Genomic DNA, 18,650 nt, shown 5'->3' with positions numbered 1-18,650 from the left:
CTCAGTCGTTGAGCGTCTGCCTTTGGCTCAGGTCATGATCCCAGGGTCCTGGGATCGAGCCCACATTGGGCTCCCTGCTCGACAGGGAGCCTGCTTCTCCCTCTTCCACTCCCCTTGCTTGTGTTCCCTCTCTCGCTGTGTCTCTCTCTGTCAAATAAATAAAATAAATAAATAAATAAAATCTTAAAAAAAAAAAAAAACTAAATACACCAAATTTTTGATCCAGTGGTAGTATATAGCATCACAACTATGCCATTTTCCCAGTGGACAGGATAAAATAAGAACAGTTTCAAGTAATGATTTTTGTATTTCTGAGGGAGTAAGTACATATATTGAGAGAAATTTAAGCTGACAGTAAAAATGTTGACAGTTAACCCATGCCCCAATATAAGAGCAGATGGAAATGTCTTGCATGAGTTCCAATTCATTAAGCAAATGTGACACTTTATGTTCTAGCCATTTTAAGTTCAGGGTACTGAAGTGATGAATTAGTAGTATAAATGAAGCCTTTGGGCGCCTGGGTGGCTCAGATGGTTAAGCGTCTGCCTTCGGCTCAGGTCATGATCTCAGGGTCCTGGGATTGAGTCCCGCATCGGGCTCCCTGCTCCTTGGGAGCCTGTTTCTCCCTCTGCCTTTCTCTCTCGCTCTGTCTCTCATGAATTAAAAAAAAAAAAAAAAAAATCTTTAAAAAAAAAAAATGAAGCCTTTTCTCATTATGCTGAAAGTAAAGTATAATAAAATGCTAAAATAGATTTTTAAGGTTTCCTTGGTATAGCTTTCTGATATCTGAAAAATTTGATTTTACAATTTGTTGCCACATTGTCATCTCTGAAAGTTAATTATAAGACAGTATTAGCCTAATAGTCTAAGTTCATGGTGAGGTAGGTAACCAAGCTTTGTATTTATTATTTAAAAGTGTGCCTGTGTCATTCCTAACATTTGTGACTTAATAAGCTTACTTATTTAAATTTTGATATTAAATGTACAGTGTAGGAGAATTGTTTTGAAAACAGATCAGCATCCTTCCAGGATTTTTAATGAAAAGGATTGTTAGTAAGTAATTGCTGGGTGTATTTATATTAATACATCTTGGATTATTTTAAGTTTGTCATTATTCAAAGTAGAAATTCAATTTAAATTTGTTCCAAGAGATTTTAATTCAGTGAATATTTTTACCCATTTTAGATCTCAATTTATTATACATCTGTTTATACTTAATTCCAGCAGCATATCTTTTCTATAAAATTTGATGTGATCTCAACATTGCCGTTTAGCTTTAGCAACTTTCAACTAAGTAGCTTTGGATTTATAGTATTTCATATTTTAGATATGAATTCCTTAATCTGATTCATTATAGTTTGTCAGTTAATTTCTGTTCAAGTACAGCTTCTAAATGTTGTCGTTGATACAGTCCATTTCATAATGATAGCATTGGTAGCTCTAATAATGCAACAGGTCATATTGACAAATTTAGACTCTGGATTTTTAAGAATTTATATATAACTTGTACCAATCTAAAAAAAAAATAAGATTATTATTGTCCCCATAGGTGACTTAATCAGACGTGAAATAACAAAAATGTTGAGAGAGCAATCTGACTCTCATCTCAGTTAACCCCTTCAAAGCACAGTTCAGTTGTGACTATCATCAGTCTCTAATCCTGATATACTGGCCATGAGAGGCCTTGCTTTTGATTTGTTATCTAGTATTCTTTGAATTATCCACATACTGGTTTATTTCCTAATGTAGTGTTACTATAGTAGAAGGTATATTAAACTTGTCATCTTTTTCTCTGCAACAGGATGATTTTAGAGGACACAAACAATTTAATATGTGAAAAGCAAAGAGAATTATCATTACAGTTTCACGTTAAATGGTCTGCTACTGTGAAGTTCACATAAATGCCTCAGGCTTACCTTCTGCTCTACACACCCTAGAATCTCCAGTGACTCAGTCCTTGGGTTGCCATTATGTGCCAGTTAGGCTGTATTATATGTATTAGTTTTGGGTATTAAAGAGTGCATATACTAGTTGATATCAAAGGGCAATTTTTTGAAAACTGTGTCATTAGTAAAGTTTCCTTCACATTTGGATAGGTATAAACAGGTGATCATTCCTAGAGTGGATTCCTGATTTCCTTTTTATTGCCTTTTAACACTTGGTTTACTTTGTTGTCCCTTTTCAAATAAAGACCATTATCAATGTATGCAGTTTAAAAGATAGAATCATTTGTTTTTATTTTGTTTTTTTTTTTTAAAGATTTTATTTATTTATCTGATAGCACATGAGCAGGGGCGGGGGAGGGGCAGGGGGAAAGGGGCAAGCAGACGCCCCACTGAGCAGGGAGCCCAAAGCGGGGTTCAGTCCCAGGACTCTGGGATCATGACCTGATCCAAAGGCAGGTATTTAACCAACTAAGCCACCCAGGCACCCCAGAATCATTTGTTTTTTTACATCATAAGACACTTTTCAAAGAAGATAGTATTTTGTACACTTCACTACAATTTTTTGACAGACTATCATCATTGAGTTTTAAATAATGACTTAACATCACAACTTAAGTGAAGCTAAATGAAATGAAATATTACTCTTGAAGTGACAGTGTCTACAGTGAATTATATATCATTCCAGGATATTTTAAACACTTTTTATTTGATCTGTATAATCGTTGCCAATCATATTTCTTTTTGAATGACACATTTGAAATTTATATTACCTATGTGACTTTTTCTTTTTTTTTTAATTTGTCTTATCTTATAGATGCTTGTGACCACCCCAGAAAAATGGGATGTAGTGACAAGAAAGAGTGTCGGAGATGTAGCTCTTTCCCAAATTGTGAAGCTCCTTATTCTTGATGAAGTTCATTTGCTGCATGAAGATAGAGGACCAGTATTAGAAAGCATAGTGGCACGTACTTTACGGCAGGTAAGAGGAAGTTATTTTTAAGCTTATTTTGGAGGGACGATTAAGTTTTTAAGCTTAAAAATAGCATTCAAAAATATTAATATGTATTATTCATGGGAATAAAGTTAATTTTAGTGTGGAGAAAGTTTTAGGTATTTTGTTTTCATATTGAAAGTTCTCTTTCTTCCTTCCTTCCAAATCTTATTTTATTGAAGTGTCTATAAATTAACAAAAGTAAATACAGGAAAACTTTTAAGCCATTGTTGCAAAGCCAAGTCTAATAATTGACTAAGCAGTATTAAGATATAATAGAACATAGGCAAATATTAGTGATTTCCTCCACTTCTCTCCTGTCTGCACTTAACTTCTACCCCCTGAAAAAATCTGAACATGATTTATAATTTTTCTGATATACTAGATAAAATAAAATATAATCACCTTGTGTGCATAGTCTTAATCATTTTTTTTTTTAAAAGACATGTATACGCTGTCTCTAGTTTCAGAGCTTTGTGGCTATTCATAAATAGTCCAAACAAAAATTGGTGAATTTACCAATGTATCGTGATTATTTTCTGCCAGCCCTTCTTTTCATTAAGTAAAAAGATAAAGTGTCTTGGAATACCCATGAGTATTAAAATGACATTTGTTGGTAGATTGTCCATGTGTAGAAAATAGATGAAAACTAGTTTTCAACCTAGTCAAGAACTCTAATTCCTTCACTTTCCATCTCTTACCGTCTTTGATCCATATTCTCCTGTTTTTGTTTTCTTTCTGAAATAGCCAAGACTCTATGACCGATTTTTCTTTTGTCAGTGACCTTAATTTACTTACCCCTGACTACCTGGCAAAATTCCAACCATCAATCAACTGAACCATGTATATGCCTCTGCAGAAAAGATCACACAGTGATAAGCAGAGTCACTTTACATTCATAGACTCCAGACTTACCTACCTACCTTACCTACCAGAACTTCTAAGCTGCTTTTCTTCTGTTTCCCTAAAGTGAGTCATTTCCAAGCTCACCAGACTCCTCCCACATTCTTCCCTACCCTTCATGCCTCATTCTTACAGGACAGTATTTTTACTGAATGGAAATAAGAGTCCTTCATTCTTGAATTCCCTCAGTTCCCATCCGTTGCCCTTCTCCCCACCCAGAAAGAAACCTCAAACCCCTCCCCATATCTGTATTCATCATTCCATCCCTTGTTCTTCGGTTAGAGGCCCGGTCTCCACTTGCCTTGGACCCCATTCCTTTCATTCCCTCCATTATCCCTTTTCTTTCCTGTGTGTCTTTTAACTTCTCCCTCTCAGTGGGTATTGTCTCTTCAGCTTGAAAGAACTGCGAAGTCCTCCTTTTTATCAAAAAACCTCCCTTAAACCTGTCCCTCTCCAACAACTTCTGACTAATAAAGCTCTTTTTACCACTTGTCTTCTGCAAATATTAATCTGTATTCACTATTTCTCTTTTGACTTCCAACCATTGCAGACTGGTTATTGTTCCAACATAGGTAATAAAATGTTTTTACCAGGATTGCCATTTATCAAATCAAAAAGACAGTCCTCAAACCAAATCTTTTTTTTTTTTACTTTTTAATACTACTCATTTGTGATATTTGATATAATTTATCATTTTCTCAGTCTTGAAACTTTTATTCCCTTTTGTTCCATGATGTCACCTTGCTCTGGTTTTCTTCACATGATTTTTTTTCCCCACCTACTTAGCTGCTCTTACAGGCTCCCTTGCTATCTCCTTTTCTCATCCTTGAAATGTTTACATTCTCCAAGTCTCTGTCACTTGCCATCCTTTTTCATTCTGAATATATACCTCTGGGAAATAAACACTTATTTGCCTGTGTTACCTAAATCTGTATAGTCCAAATCTTACCCCCTGACTTCTAGGCATATCCAGATGCAGTTGTATGTTTCTATGTTGATATCCCATAGACATCTTTTGTTAAACATGTCAGAAACTCCGCCGTCTTCACTGTGTACTTATATATGGCATAACAGTCCATTTGGTTCTCAAGCCCAAATCCTGGGAGTCACACTCAAGTTTTTCTTCTTCCTTAACACTCTCCCTCACCCCAATCATTAGTTAGATATCATTTCTTTTATATTTCATATGCTAAACAGCTCTGATCCAGGTCTAGGTATGGGAATTTAATATAAAAGATGGAGTGCAAAATTTTAGGAAGTTAATATTGCATTTTAAAATGCTTTAAAATAGTGTGTTTTCATCTGGTAAATCCACCATAAAATTCTAGATGGTTAATAATTTAGCTGTATCAAACGAAACTCTCAGTACATTAAAGAAGACGTAAGAGAGCATTTTTTAGAGCTTCTCTAAGCAAAATGCAAAACTCCAAAGGTTCTAAAGGGAACATGTGGTACATTTGGATTCTAAATATTAAAAACTTCTACCCAGTAAAGATGGCTCCAAAAAGTTAAAATATAAGACAGAATAACAGGTTATTTTTAGCACATAAAATAGATGTCTTTTATATTTAATAGTTATTATGATTAATAAGAAATAAAACGTCTTTAAAAATTTAGAGAAGCATTTCACGGTAGAAATAAACATACTGAGCATTATAGAAAAGATGCTTAAGAGGACGTGAGCGTTTTATCAGATTGGCAAAAGTGAAAAAAGAATGTAATTTGAAAGCACTCACTAAAATCAACCCTGTGTTTTTATTTCTAGGGTTCTAATGTATGGAAATAATAGCACAAACACATAGATATAATAATAACAGTGTTCACTGTAGTTTTCTTGTTAATGCAAAATATGTTAGAAGCAAGCCTGATGTCCAACAAAAGATGAAATGGTTTAACAAATTATATTCATACCATAAAATGCTACATTGCAGCCTTTAAAAAGAAGGAGGTAGAGCTGTATGAACTGGACTTAAAAGATATGTTATATTCTCATTAAAAAAGGAAGTTGTCCTCTATATATAGCACAATCCCGTTTATGTAAAGAAAAAATGTGCAATATATTTTCATCCATTCATTTAGTGAACATATGCCAACCACATAGTTCTAGGTGCTATCGATATAGTTAACAGAGTTCTTGCTTACGTTTAGATTTTAGGTTTGGGTAGAGTGGGATGCATATTCACGGAAGGATATTCTACAAACTATAAAGGTGTTTTGATAATAGAGATGGAATTCGATGGTTGTTTGGGACATGTTCATATTTTACCATATAACTTAAAAATACATGTACACATAGGAACATAAACACATATACATAAAACACAAAGGGTTGAAATATTCAAAATGACAAAAATCAGAGATTTTAGCTAATATCCAACTTAAGAATTTCAAGGATACAGGTAGTTGTGAGACACAGGTGAAGCACGGAGAAGCCTGGAACTGCCATCACTGCTTTCCAGGTCCTTTCTTGCCATTTTGGGTTGGCTCTGGCCCAGATTTTACATAGGAATTCTCAAAAAGAAACATGCAGGGCATCACTTACAAAAAAGAGCTATTTTAATCATATAATGTTTTTATTTTATAGCGTGATACCTGTATAACTCAGTGATGTTTTTCAGGGAGCCATGCCATAGGAATCCATACATTCTAGGATTATTTACATTGAGCTACCTAAAGAGACCACATCCATCAGCTAAAAGCTTTATGAAGATAAGGTCAAATGAATATCATTAGTACATTTACCAGGAGGTCTGTCATTAGCAAGTTGAAATGGGATTTGACTAGGACATCTTTCTTTACTGAGTACCACCAGTTAAAGGAGCAAATAGATTGCAGGCCTGCTGCTAATACTTTCTGTATATATGCACACAGACACATGATATTATGTATTTTATATATACATAAGCAATATAAATTTATAAATATTTTGTTTAAAAAGCTATAATTTTCCATATAATATAAATATTATAAACTATATAAGTTAAATGTATATAAACTAAATATATAAAATATATTATACATTTGTTTATTGCATATGTAATACAATTATAGAAATGTATATCTTGATATATGATACAGGAATATATATTATATATAATATAGATTATATAACATCTAAACATATAATATATCCATCATATAATGAAACTCCAACTGTATGGTTGGTTCATCACTACTATGCCCATCAACTGTTGATGGCTTGCTGTTTGTTATCTGAAGAAAATGTTTAAATTCCTTATCTGGACATTAGAGACTATTGGAGCTGTGACCTATTTGTCTAATTTTAACTTCTACATGTTCCTTAGCTATAATAGGTTCCAGCCACACAAAACTATCCATTCCTTCCCCTTTTTCTTTCCAGTACCATTGACTCTTTTCTGGAGATGAAATTCATCTCACTGGAGGCAGAATATATTATTGGTTATGAGATTAAGAGTTATAAATGCAAAATTACATATCTTTATCACTCCACACGTTCGTCTGTTGAAAACCTGCTATTCTTATGAATCTGCCAAATATCACTTCTTTTATTAAGTGTTTCCTAGGACATCTGGGTGGCTCAGTCATTAAGCGTCTGCCTTCAGCTCAGGTCATGATCCCAGGGTCCTGGGATGGAGCCCCGCATCGGGTTCCCTGCTCAGCAGGAAGCCTGCTACTCCCTCTCCCACTCCCTCTTCTTGTGTTCCCTCTTTTGCTGTGTCTTTCTCTGTCAAATAAATAAATAAAGTCTTAAAAAAAAGTAAGTGTTTCCTAGTTCGCTATTCAAAATGAATTACACCTTTTCTGTATTCCCTCTCTGCTCCTTTACTTTGCACATTTTTAGCACTTATCACTGTCGTCCTTATAATTTCACAACTTGCTGTAATTAATTCTGTCTTCATTTGTATCCTTTACTAGATTTTAATATCCTTGATAGAAGGGTCTATGTGATTCTTATATTCTTAATATGCTATGACAAAGAGCATAACTACATTTATTAAAAAGCAAACTTACTGTTTTTATTTGTTGCTTTTGATTACCAGATGTTCCCAATAGATGGCAGTGTTTTATATAGCACATCAACATTTGTAACTAACGGAAGCACCATTAGAATCTATTCTAATACAATGTGGATTGTGTTCAGGTTCTGAAATTGTGTGGTTGTATTAGAGACCAAATTCAGAACACACTTGGCATGACTGAGAGGAATTTGGAAGAGAAAAAGTGTAAGAAAAGCCAAATCTGTTGTATTGAACAACATTGAACTATATTGTTGTCTTCTTAACTGTCTGAACTTAGATTTTATCTAAGGGCAAACGTCATAAAAACTTACTGTATAGTTTTGGGCTAATGATACAGAAGAAGCTGTAAAATATTAAAATTTTTATAGTTTTCAACAATTAATACTTTTTAGGTGGATATGTGTAGTTTATAGAGCTTCAAGATTTGGTTTAGGACATAAAGTTCCAAGTTATTCTCATTTAAAAGAAAGTCATTCACATACAGTCTTATTATATATATTGAGAATACTAGGATTATACATTTAGATAAAAAATAGAGTAGTTTTAAAATGGATTTTTAGCAGAAAAATGCCCACAGTGTTTGCAGAGCATCATGTATTTAACATGGAAATACCCTAAAAATATGTTCAGTAACTTTTATGTTGTGAATAATGATTTTAAAACCAAAAATCACTTTCATTCCCTTTCACATCACCACCAGTACTACATAGAACTATTGTGTAATTAAAATCATCATTCTAATCACTGTAAAGAATTCTCATCACAACATACCAAGGTTTCTTAAGTAATAGGTATGTTCATTGTTTCCCCTATAGGGGGTTCCTTTGTTTTTAGTTGGGTTTGGTTTGGGATTTTGCTCATATTCATAAGATGTTTTTAGTGAAAGAAAATTTGTGATCAGATGTTGTGTATGTATTTATACTTTCATTTTCATCCATCTCTATCATGTTTAATCCTCTCTCCTTATGCTTCTGCAAACAGTCTCAGTATGTTTGGATCTCTGTCTTACTCATTCTATCCCCATTGCCTAAAGTTTGGGTCCTAAGCCAGTGTTGATAGATGGCTAATTCTGAAAGTATTCATATTACTCACATTGGACTACTTTGCTTATACCCACTGAGTCTTTTAGACTGAGCAAACTTATCAACAGCCTCCCCAGAAACCTGCTATGAAGTTGTTGATAGTAGCCTCATAAGATCATAATGATATATTTTAATCACCAAATGAATAGAAATTTTTGGCCATTCCTTGGTTTTATCCTTCTAGGTATGTTACACTGTAATCAGAGAAAGTGGCCTATATTCTTTTTTTATTTGGGAACTTACTGAGTTTTTTGTGACCTAATAATATATTTAATTGTTACAAAGTTTCTATAGTTATTTAATGTAAATTCCCATGTGTTTTTCCAGTATTGTGTGTAGAAAGTGCTACTATGTATCTGTTGAATCTAGCTTGTGAATTATGGCCTACAGAGTCATACACGAGAGGATTTTCAGGTCACCTCTAAACTCAGCTCTGTCCACTCACTCCTCTCATTCATCTACTTTCTGCTCAGCTTGTTCCAATCTGCCTTTGCACTTACTTTTTCTTCTGTTTGAAGGTTTTTATCCCCTGATTGTCTCTCAAATATTTCTTTAGTGAGGCTTTTCCTCATTATCCCAACTAACGTAGGACCCCTCCCATGCTACCTTTTATGCCATTACCCTGTTTTGTTTTACTCATGGCACCTGAAATTGCCTGATTTGTTTATGAGTTTATGGTTGTCTTTCTCTCTCACAAAAATGTCAGCTCTTTGATTGTAAAGACCCTGTTATGTTTATTGCACACTGTTATGTTTATTGCTATTTCCTGGTGCCCCCCTGCCCCCACTCCAAAATGCATTTAGGTACAAAATTGAAATCTGTTGACTGACTAATGAAATGGCAAAATCCTCTCTGACCTTACTTAAAATACTATCCTTGCTCCTCTGTAAGGAGTATTTTGTTTCTTTGTTTGTTTACTCCCTTTTCTGACTGTTGTTATTTATTTTATTCTTGAATCCTTTCTAGTAATAATGAATATCAAATTGGAACATACTTTGTCCCCTTTTTCTTTGTGAAAGCAGATTTATAAAATACTCGCTAAAAATAAGTGAATGAACAATAATTTAACAAAATATGATTTCCAAGGCTTATTGAGTTGTTTTCTGGATAATATCATCTAAAGGTAAAATTTTTTGAATTAAATTCAAAACCATATTTTGAAAATTCACTTATTTATCTTCTTTATTTTCTTATTTTTTATTTTCTTATTTTTTTCTTCTATAAATTTAGCTAATTTGTACATTTTTTATAATGTTTACAAATCCGTTGATTTATAAGTTTAATGGAGCAAATGGCTCTGTTTCTTTAACCATTCTGTAACTCTGCCAGACAAATGTTTATGTTGATTCAGTACACGATAAACTCAGTTTAGGGTTTTTTGCCAGGGAGGTTGTTTTTATATCCAGATAAATACCTTTAATTTGAAAGGAAGGTTGATTTACAAGTTGTAGTTCTTATTCTTTTACAAAAGTGGTAAGAATCCTCTAAGGAGCTACATATATCTCATAGGTAGTATTTTATTCAGTCCTCAGATAGGCCCAGATATAACCTCTAAACTCATCTCTAAACTTACAGAAAGAGTTTGGAAGTTACAGGGCCACAATTTCTCTTATGCTTATAAGAAACATTTGTGTCAGGGAGTATACCCCGGCATTTGGATTTTCCCAACCTGTATGTGCATTGTATTACAGTATGCAAGGAGAAATCTGTCATTGGGAATTGCTCGCTTAGGTGCAGTAAACTTGAGGATACCAGCATAATGCAAGCAGGTTTTGACCAAAGAAAGAAACAGGAAACTGAAGAAATAATTAAAATATTTATCCAGATGTCTTTCCGTGAACCCCTTTATTTTACTTATGATAACAAGAAAGTGAGAATGACATATATTCCTAGATTTAAAAAAATAATAATGTTGTATAACCTTTTGTTAAGGTTAGAAATCTTTTTATATGCATCCTCTCATGGGTTGATTAGCTTGCCAAATTCATTCTAAGTCATGTGCACTTTTTAAAATCATCAGAGGTTTTCAAACTGTTTTTCAGGTAAGAAACCATTTTCTAAATCGGACTTTTATTTAGAAGTGAAGTATACAAAATATGAAAGCAGAAGGGATATGAGAACACAGACAGAAGGACTGTTGTAGGGACATGGGGCTGCAGAATGCCACCCAGTATTTCTGCAGAACCCCTAGGGCTTAGGTGTGAATGGTCCTTTACAGTATCATGCTAATGATATAAGTTATTCCCCTTAGGAACATTTTGTATCCTAATTCAAAATGGGAAGTTTGCATGTGATTAAAATGATTCTTTCTTTTGGCAAATACTAACATCCTGTATTGCTAATGTAGAGAATTTGAATAATGAAATTAATATGGTAAAGTGATCAAACATGTAGAACTGTATATATTATGAATAGATAAATCTCACATCTCCATGGGACATTTTCTCAAAGCAGAAATTGAACAGATTATTCTTTATAGAATACAATAGAAATTTAGAAATAACTTTTATATGATAAAATTATATATACTCATCTATATAGACGTATATGCATATATATGCACACGTACATACATACATACGTTCTATACTTTTATATCTGCTAAAATGAAGATTGAAAACTTAACCAATTGAAAGATAAATCTCCTGCCACTTAGAGGTCAGTTAAGTGATGATGGAAGGAAGGGAGAGCAAGGTATATATTCTTATATACTCAGAATTATAATTCAGAGTAAGAATATACTCTAAAATGAAATAGGAATGGAGGGACCATAAATAAGTTAATTATTAAATGTTAATTGTTAGACTGTTTTAAATAGACGATTCTAACAAAAACAAATGGAAAAAAATAATGAAGCTGAAAAAATAAAATTAATTATGAAATAGGAACACAAAAGAATTTTTTTTTAAAGTAAAATAGTTTTTTAAAAAAAACCTAAGTAAAATAAAGAAACCTCACAAGTCTAATCACAAGTAGAAAACCAATGAATAAATAAAATTAGAAATGATGAAGACTTTTTACAGAATGTTTAGAAAGTTAAAAAGATGACAGTGCTATAAACTATCATGAGTTAGACCTGAAAACATAATTGAGAGAGAACTGGACACTGCCGAGTGCTTATGAGCAGTTAAATGGACAAACTCCTTGGCATGTGAGCTCTTTCATGGTCGTTTCTGTATTTCTAACCAGATCTTCTCTCACCTCCCTTCTCCAGTTCATACCACTAGTTCTTTCTAAGTGCAGCACCTTAAATTCACCGTCCTTTCTGGCCTCCCTGCCTGTCTGTTATTCTCTCAGATTAGAATGCCAGCAACTATTACCTGTACTCAGCATGCCTTCCCTGACTTACCTGGGTTTAATTAGTGATCTCTCTCCATTATTCTCACAGTTTTTAGAAAGTGCTGCTATTAATAGGACACATCACAATGTTTGCTGTCATTATTACACATAGACTCTAAGCTCCTGCTCTCTTGGCACTGTGCCTGTCATTAAGAGCTTAGTAGATAGTTGGTGAACAAATTAAATCAACATTATCAACAGTGCTCAGAAACAAAATGAGAGTATTACACTACACCAATGAACACAAAAAATGTGGCTCAAAACATTTTTTGAGAAGTTTGTAAATTTTTCCCAAGTTTTGGCTGTTATTCCATGCAATCAAACTTCCCGTTTTAATATAAAATTATCTTAATATAAAGTGCTTAATGATAATTTGTTAAGCCAATTTGAAAACTTTTCCTCTGTGATGATATAAAGTTGTGTTTGTTTCTCAGAAATTCATCTGCTTTACTGATACGCTCAACTGTATGTTACTATGACATAGTAAAAGGAATACTACATAATAGCTAAAGAATTATGGACTAAGTAAGCAATCTGTACTTAGGGAAGGAAGATGCTGATTTTATAAATGAGTCTTCAAGAATTTTTTTAAAAGGTCCATGGAGAAGCACCTGGGTGGCTGAGTCAGTTAGGTGTCTGACTCTTGATTTTGGCTCAGGTCATGATCTCCAGGTTGTGAAATGGAGCCTTGCATCATGCTCCTCACTGGGCATGGATCCTGCTTAAGATTCTCTCTCCCTTTGCCTCTGCCCCTCCCTCTTCTAAAAAAAACCCAATAAATAAATAATTAAAAAATAAAATGTTTAAAATGTCCCTGGAAATAATTTTTCATTGAATGTATTGTAACACATAGTTAAAATATTTCTGTCATGAAATTGTTATGCATTTTAAATTTAAATTTGTAAAACACTAGAAATATTTTATCTTACTTATTTTAGACTTTTATGCTTTTAATTTTTAGCACCTGAAATTATAAATTTGTAAAACTTAAGACTAAAACCTAATCCATGTATGTCACTTACCTTGTTACATTTTTAGAAAAAAAAAGAAAAACATTAACTGATAGGATTTTCCAGTTCAGGAAACCTACTAAAATTACATTTTTTATTATTTTATATTATTCTTAATGCCAGGTTTAGGCCGGTTTTCTTTCATAATATCTGTCTTTTAGACTGTGTGCTGTTATTACATATTGGTGGAGGGGGATCTTGTTTTATTGTAAATGTTTCATACTCTATTAAAACTTATTTCAAACTCTGTAAAAATCCAAATGGGTTGAATTTACATCATACATTAAATAATATAACCCATGTAGGTGGAATCCACACAGAGTATGATAAGGATTCTTGGGCTCTCTGCAACCTTACCCAACTACCTCGATGTTGCTACATTTTTACACGTTAATCCCTGTATTGGACTTTTCTACTTTGATGGCCGTTTTCGACCAGTTCCTCTTGGACAGACATTTCTGGGGGTTAAAAGTGCAAATAAGGTAAATATTTTTTTTAATAATATACTTTTCTAAAACCGTTTTTGTGGATTTATTGTTTAATGCTTGTTTGGGATTTCTCCAAAGGACCTAATCTGTAGGATTACAAATTGAACGTTTTAGACAAAATCAAGCACATTTCTTTAACTATATGTACTTAAAAAAAAACTCCTTCCAAAAGTTGCTTATAGTTTGCATTGCTATTATCAATGTATATTTTGTATTCTTGGCTAAGAATACAAGTTACATATAAGGTTCTAAGTTTCAAAAAGTTATTTTGATATGATTGAAGAATGGTATGAAATAATAAAAGGCTCTCATTAAACCAGTAATATACATTTTGATATGATATTCATCTAAAATAATACATTTTATGCAATTGAAAAATAATTCCTAGTAGCAACTATTAATGGAGGTGTTCTATTTCACTTGTAATATTTTATAATTACCATGTTAATTATATATATGTGGCATTTATGAAATTCTTTATAATGCTTTTAAAAGTTTGTTTATAGTATTACTATGTACCATTTACACTATTAGGGTGCTTATTTTAGACTTTTATAATATTGTGAAAGAATATTGTACTTTGCTCAGAATTTATGAATTTAATATTCTGTTTAATGACACCTTTTTCTCTGTAGAAGAAATAGGTTTAAAAGAAGATCCAAACGCCTTATTGACCTCTTCATAAAAGAAAATAAGATGGAATCATGTGTTGTTATGTCAGCCTTGGTCTTTAATGTATTACATTACTTGTCTATAAAGAATTTTATTAGTAAAGTAGGGTCATTTTACCTTACACTATTACAAATAAAATACTCAGCTAAAAAATACCAGAAGTGACTCATACAACAGTGTCTATGCTCCATCTACATTGCATCAAAGTAAGGTATCTTTGGAGTTGTGGGGAGCCATTTCAGACTAATGGACAAAAGGATAGTTCATGATATGATAATAGTCATGCTGTACATATTTTATCATTAACTTGTTTCAAGTGCTTTTCAGTATCACTTGCTTGTTTTTTCAGTCACTTAATATATATTTGATTATTTAGTATATCTTAACGTATCATTAGGACAGATGTAGAGCTGTTTTTTTTATAGCTTTAGATTGTTCTTTCAGCTTTATAATTTAAATGGTAGCAGATGGTTATCACCGAAAGATACAGAGAATAAAAATTTTTCAGATGCTTTTCACCCATTTGAAATTTTTTTTTTAAATTCTGTCATACAAAGTGGTAAATCACTTAAAGCTAATTAAATTAGAAGTATTTGCACCACAGTATGTTAACATTGTAATCATAAAAGGAATGGCATCAGGTGATTAAACCATCATAATTATTTTGTAAGTTTAGAAGTTTGGCAATATTAGAAAAACACTTTTACGTATCTTACTGTAAATAGTAAATTAATTATATGCATTAATTATAGATACAGATTTTTCTGTCTTACTAAAATGAATTATTTTTACACTCAGTGAAATATACAGTTGGTAACCATTAAGCATTTCCCCAGGGTGTTGTTTAATATATTTACTAACCAGTTATTAATTTGTCATCTTATATGAAAGGAAATCCTTGTAGGTTTCTCAGAGTTTCATTCAGAAACACATGATGTGATTCAGTTATCATGGAAGAACTTAGGAGGATGGTGTGCCTGACACCTCTAATTTGAAATAATGGCTTTGGCTGGAACTCAACTCAAACTACACTGAAAAAATTATTGCGAGCTGAAGTTATTTTGGAATCATTAATGGGGAGTAAATTATCTTCTGATTATCTCATTTTAGTTAACACAAATCATAAGAGTAACAGAATGATAAAACGTTTACTTTATTAAAGCAAATAGTCTAAATCATAGTCATTTCAGATGTATATGACATTTTCATCCCTCCCACACTCTTAATAAATGTTGAATAGAGAGATACAGGCTGAATCACATGCCTGCTCCTTTGGATTAACCGTCTTACGTTTTCGGTTGGAAGTTTTCCTCATCATTAATAGGGAAAATGGGACCCTCATGAATTTGATACTAAATTTTCAATTAATCTGAAAAATGTTTCTGTAGAAAAATGTCTACCCTCCTCCATATATATTACAGAAAGAGTACGTTTCCTTTGATTTCAGCTTTGTATACCATGGCATTCTAGTAGCAGTGTTCTGGTGATTTTGAGAATTCCATAAGAAAGCTCTATGGTTTATAGAATGAAATAGAAGAAAAACAGCCTGAAGAGCAGGCTTTCCTGGGAAAAGCCGAGAAAAGAACTTTAAAATTATTCTAAAATATCTACAACTAGTATATTATCCTTAAAATTGTCTTTAAAAAACTTGGCACACTTAGAAAGTTAGTACTCTGAAAGTATTGTATGAGGTATTTTATTTGTACTTTTAAACCATATTGTGTTTGTTTCTTATTAGGTTGTTACATGCTAGGTATTTATATTGCATTTGTTGCTTCTGCATTCTACTTAATCTGAAAGGGAAAAAAATGCCTTAAAATCTATAGTTTTGTTGGTAGTTAGAAAGTTTATAATAGCTTCATCTTATATTATTTGTGTTTTAAAAACCTTAAGGTACAACAATTGAATAACATGGATGAAGTATGCTATGAAAGTGTTTTGAAGCAAGTAAAGGCTGGACACCAGGTACACTTACTTTCTTTTATCCTGTTTTTAGAGGATACTTAATGGTTAAAATTATTTTTTATGCTTTTAAAAATTTTCTTTAATTCTGAGATAATGACTATGAATTTTTAGTTAATATTATTTTTTAGTTCAGTGCTTAGCCATGTAAGTCATAAAATATTCATAGATAATATTATCATCCCAATATTTATTCAGTACATAAGACAGAGAAGAATGTCATCCTTTATTCAGTAGATAAGACAGAGAAGAATTTCATCCTTTACACTTCTGGTTTTTTGTTTTTTCTTTTTAATCTTTTTAAAAAGCACCAATCTTCTTTCATACCTCAAAAATTTTAATTTCTATTTTTTACATAATGTAAAAATCTGAAATGTTATATTATTTACTGTTTTCACAAAGTAGTATCAACTGAAATATATATAATAAAGTTTTATATTGTTTTATTGTGCTTGGAAGTTAAGCAGTTTTACTTTTAAACTCCATTGTTCAAAATGCTCCATTCAAGATTGTTAAAGAAAAAGTGGAATGATAATAATTGCTTACATAAAACTTAATCATTGCCCAATTGTATATGGGTCTTTGGATCATTTTATTTTATTACAGAATTTTTTTCTGTTATTAACCTTTCGTGGCACATAAAATTAAATAATTTCTGATCCTTTGGTTTTTAAATTTGTTTAAGAGCAGTGAAATCCTTTTTTTCCAGACGAAATCTTGTTTCAGGCCCCAGTATATAAACAGCTCAAAGATGAATTAAACTTGAAGACATGGAACACTGCCCACTTTGATGCATTTTGCCCCTCCAAGAAATAGTTTTAAAATCAGGTTTCTAACTAATCTCAAGAGAATGTCCTTATGTTTAAGAATAACTTTTAGGTGGGCGCCTGGGTGGCTCAGTAGTTAAGCCTCTGCCTTTGGCTCAGGTCATGATCCCAGAGTCCTGGGATCGAGTCCCACATTGGGCTCCCTGCTCTGCAGGAAGCCTGCTTCTCCCTCTCCCACTCCCCCTGCTTGTGTTCCCTCTTTTGCTGTCTCTCTCTGTCAAATAAATAAATTAAAAATTAAAAAAAAAATAACTTTTAGGGAAAAGAAATCATGATTAAATTATATAATATTAGTGACTTACCTTAACAATTAGGAAATGTCTGAAACTGCTGAAGTTATATTTCTTTTCACTGAATTCTCTCACCAGCCAATGAGGCAGGTACTGTTTTCATCATTTGACAGATGAAGAAAACAAGGTGCTATACAAAATAAAGTAATATGTTTCCATCATTTTACTAGTGCAGTTGTAAATTCAGTCCACGTGAGTGTGGAGTCTCCACTAACCATTGTGTCATTATCACTTCATGTGCATTTATTTTATATCAGTGTATTTTTTTTGATCTTCATTAAGAAACTGCTTTATGAATTGCATTATTTATTATGTACAAATAAAGTAATGGTAAAGACCAATATTCTTTCTTTAATCAAAAGCATTACCAAACACCAACTACTTATTCTTAGTCAGGAGCCAGGAAACTTTTTGTAATGAGCCACATAGTAAATAATTTCAGCTTTACAGGCCTTATGTTCTTTTTTGTAGCTACTTAGTTGTGTTATTGTAGCATGAAAGTCGCCATGGACAGTATACGAACAATTAGGCACAGCTGTGTTTAAATAAAACTTTATTTATAAAAACAAGCAGTAACTGCATGTGGCTTGTTTTCCAACCTCTGTTCTAGATTGCTTCACAAGGTTTAGTTGTAGTAGATGTCTAATAATCCTAAAATGTTATCTAGAGAAACTTTTGACAGCATTTCAGTGAAAATCCTAAAAGGAAGAAATATCCTGTATAGCCACCAATATTTGTACCTTCTTTGTAAACAAACAAGATAAATTCGGTATAATTAGGTAGTATTACTGCCATGGACATTTATTTCTAACTCTTATATTACAGAAAATTTAAACTGTATTATTAGCTAAGGAATGTAGCTGTAGAATCCATAAAATCTATTTGTATACACTGTATTAAAAATGTTAAATAAATTTTTAAATGTTTTCTCCATTAAATTTTTTAAAAACTAGATGTTCTTTTTTAGAGCAATTTTGGGTTCACAGTGAAATTGAATGGAAAGTAGAGAGAGTTCTCATACAACACCTGCCCCCACATATGCACAGCTTCCTTCACTGTCAACATTCTGCACAAGAGTGGTACATTTATTTCAATCAATGAACCTACATTGACATGTTAATGTCACCTAAAGTCCATAG

At 32.4% G+C, this 18,650-nt stretch overlaps 1 protein-coding gene across 1 annotated transcript in view; it reads left to right on the top strand.

Annotated features, from left to right (window-relative positions):
- The window catches only part of ASCC3 (activating signal cointegrator 1 complex subunit 3), a 357,501-nt gene that overhangs the window by 127,777 nt on the left and 211,074 nt on the right, over positions 1–18,650 (top strand). Inside the window, exons 11-13 of the mRNA XM_064597919.1 lie at positions 2,761–2,925; positions 13,578–13,754; positions 16,326–16,397. Coding sequence (XP_064453989.1) covers positions 2,761–2,925; positions 13,578–13,754; positions 16,326–16,397 — 414 coding nt within the window. The remainder of the gene's footprint in view (positions 1–2,760; positions 2,926–13,577; positions 13,755–16,325; positions 16,398–18,650) is intronic.

This window comes from Mirounga angustirostris, unplaced genomic scaffold, assembly GCF_029215605.1.
Source record: "Mirounga angustirostris isolate CCGP_5_RB_7025 unplaced genomic scaffold, mMirAng1.0.hap1 SCAF_8, whole genome shotgun sequence".
Classification (NCBI taxonomy): domain Eukaryota; kingdom Metazoa; phylum Chordata; class Mammalia; order Carnivora; family Phocidae; genus Mirounga; species Mirounga angustirostris.
Note: the sequence above shows the minus strand (reverse complement) of the source record. Positions and strands in the feature narration are given on the sequence as shown.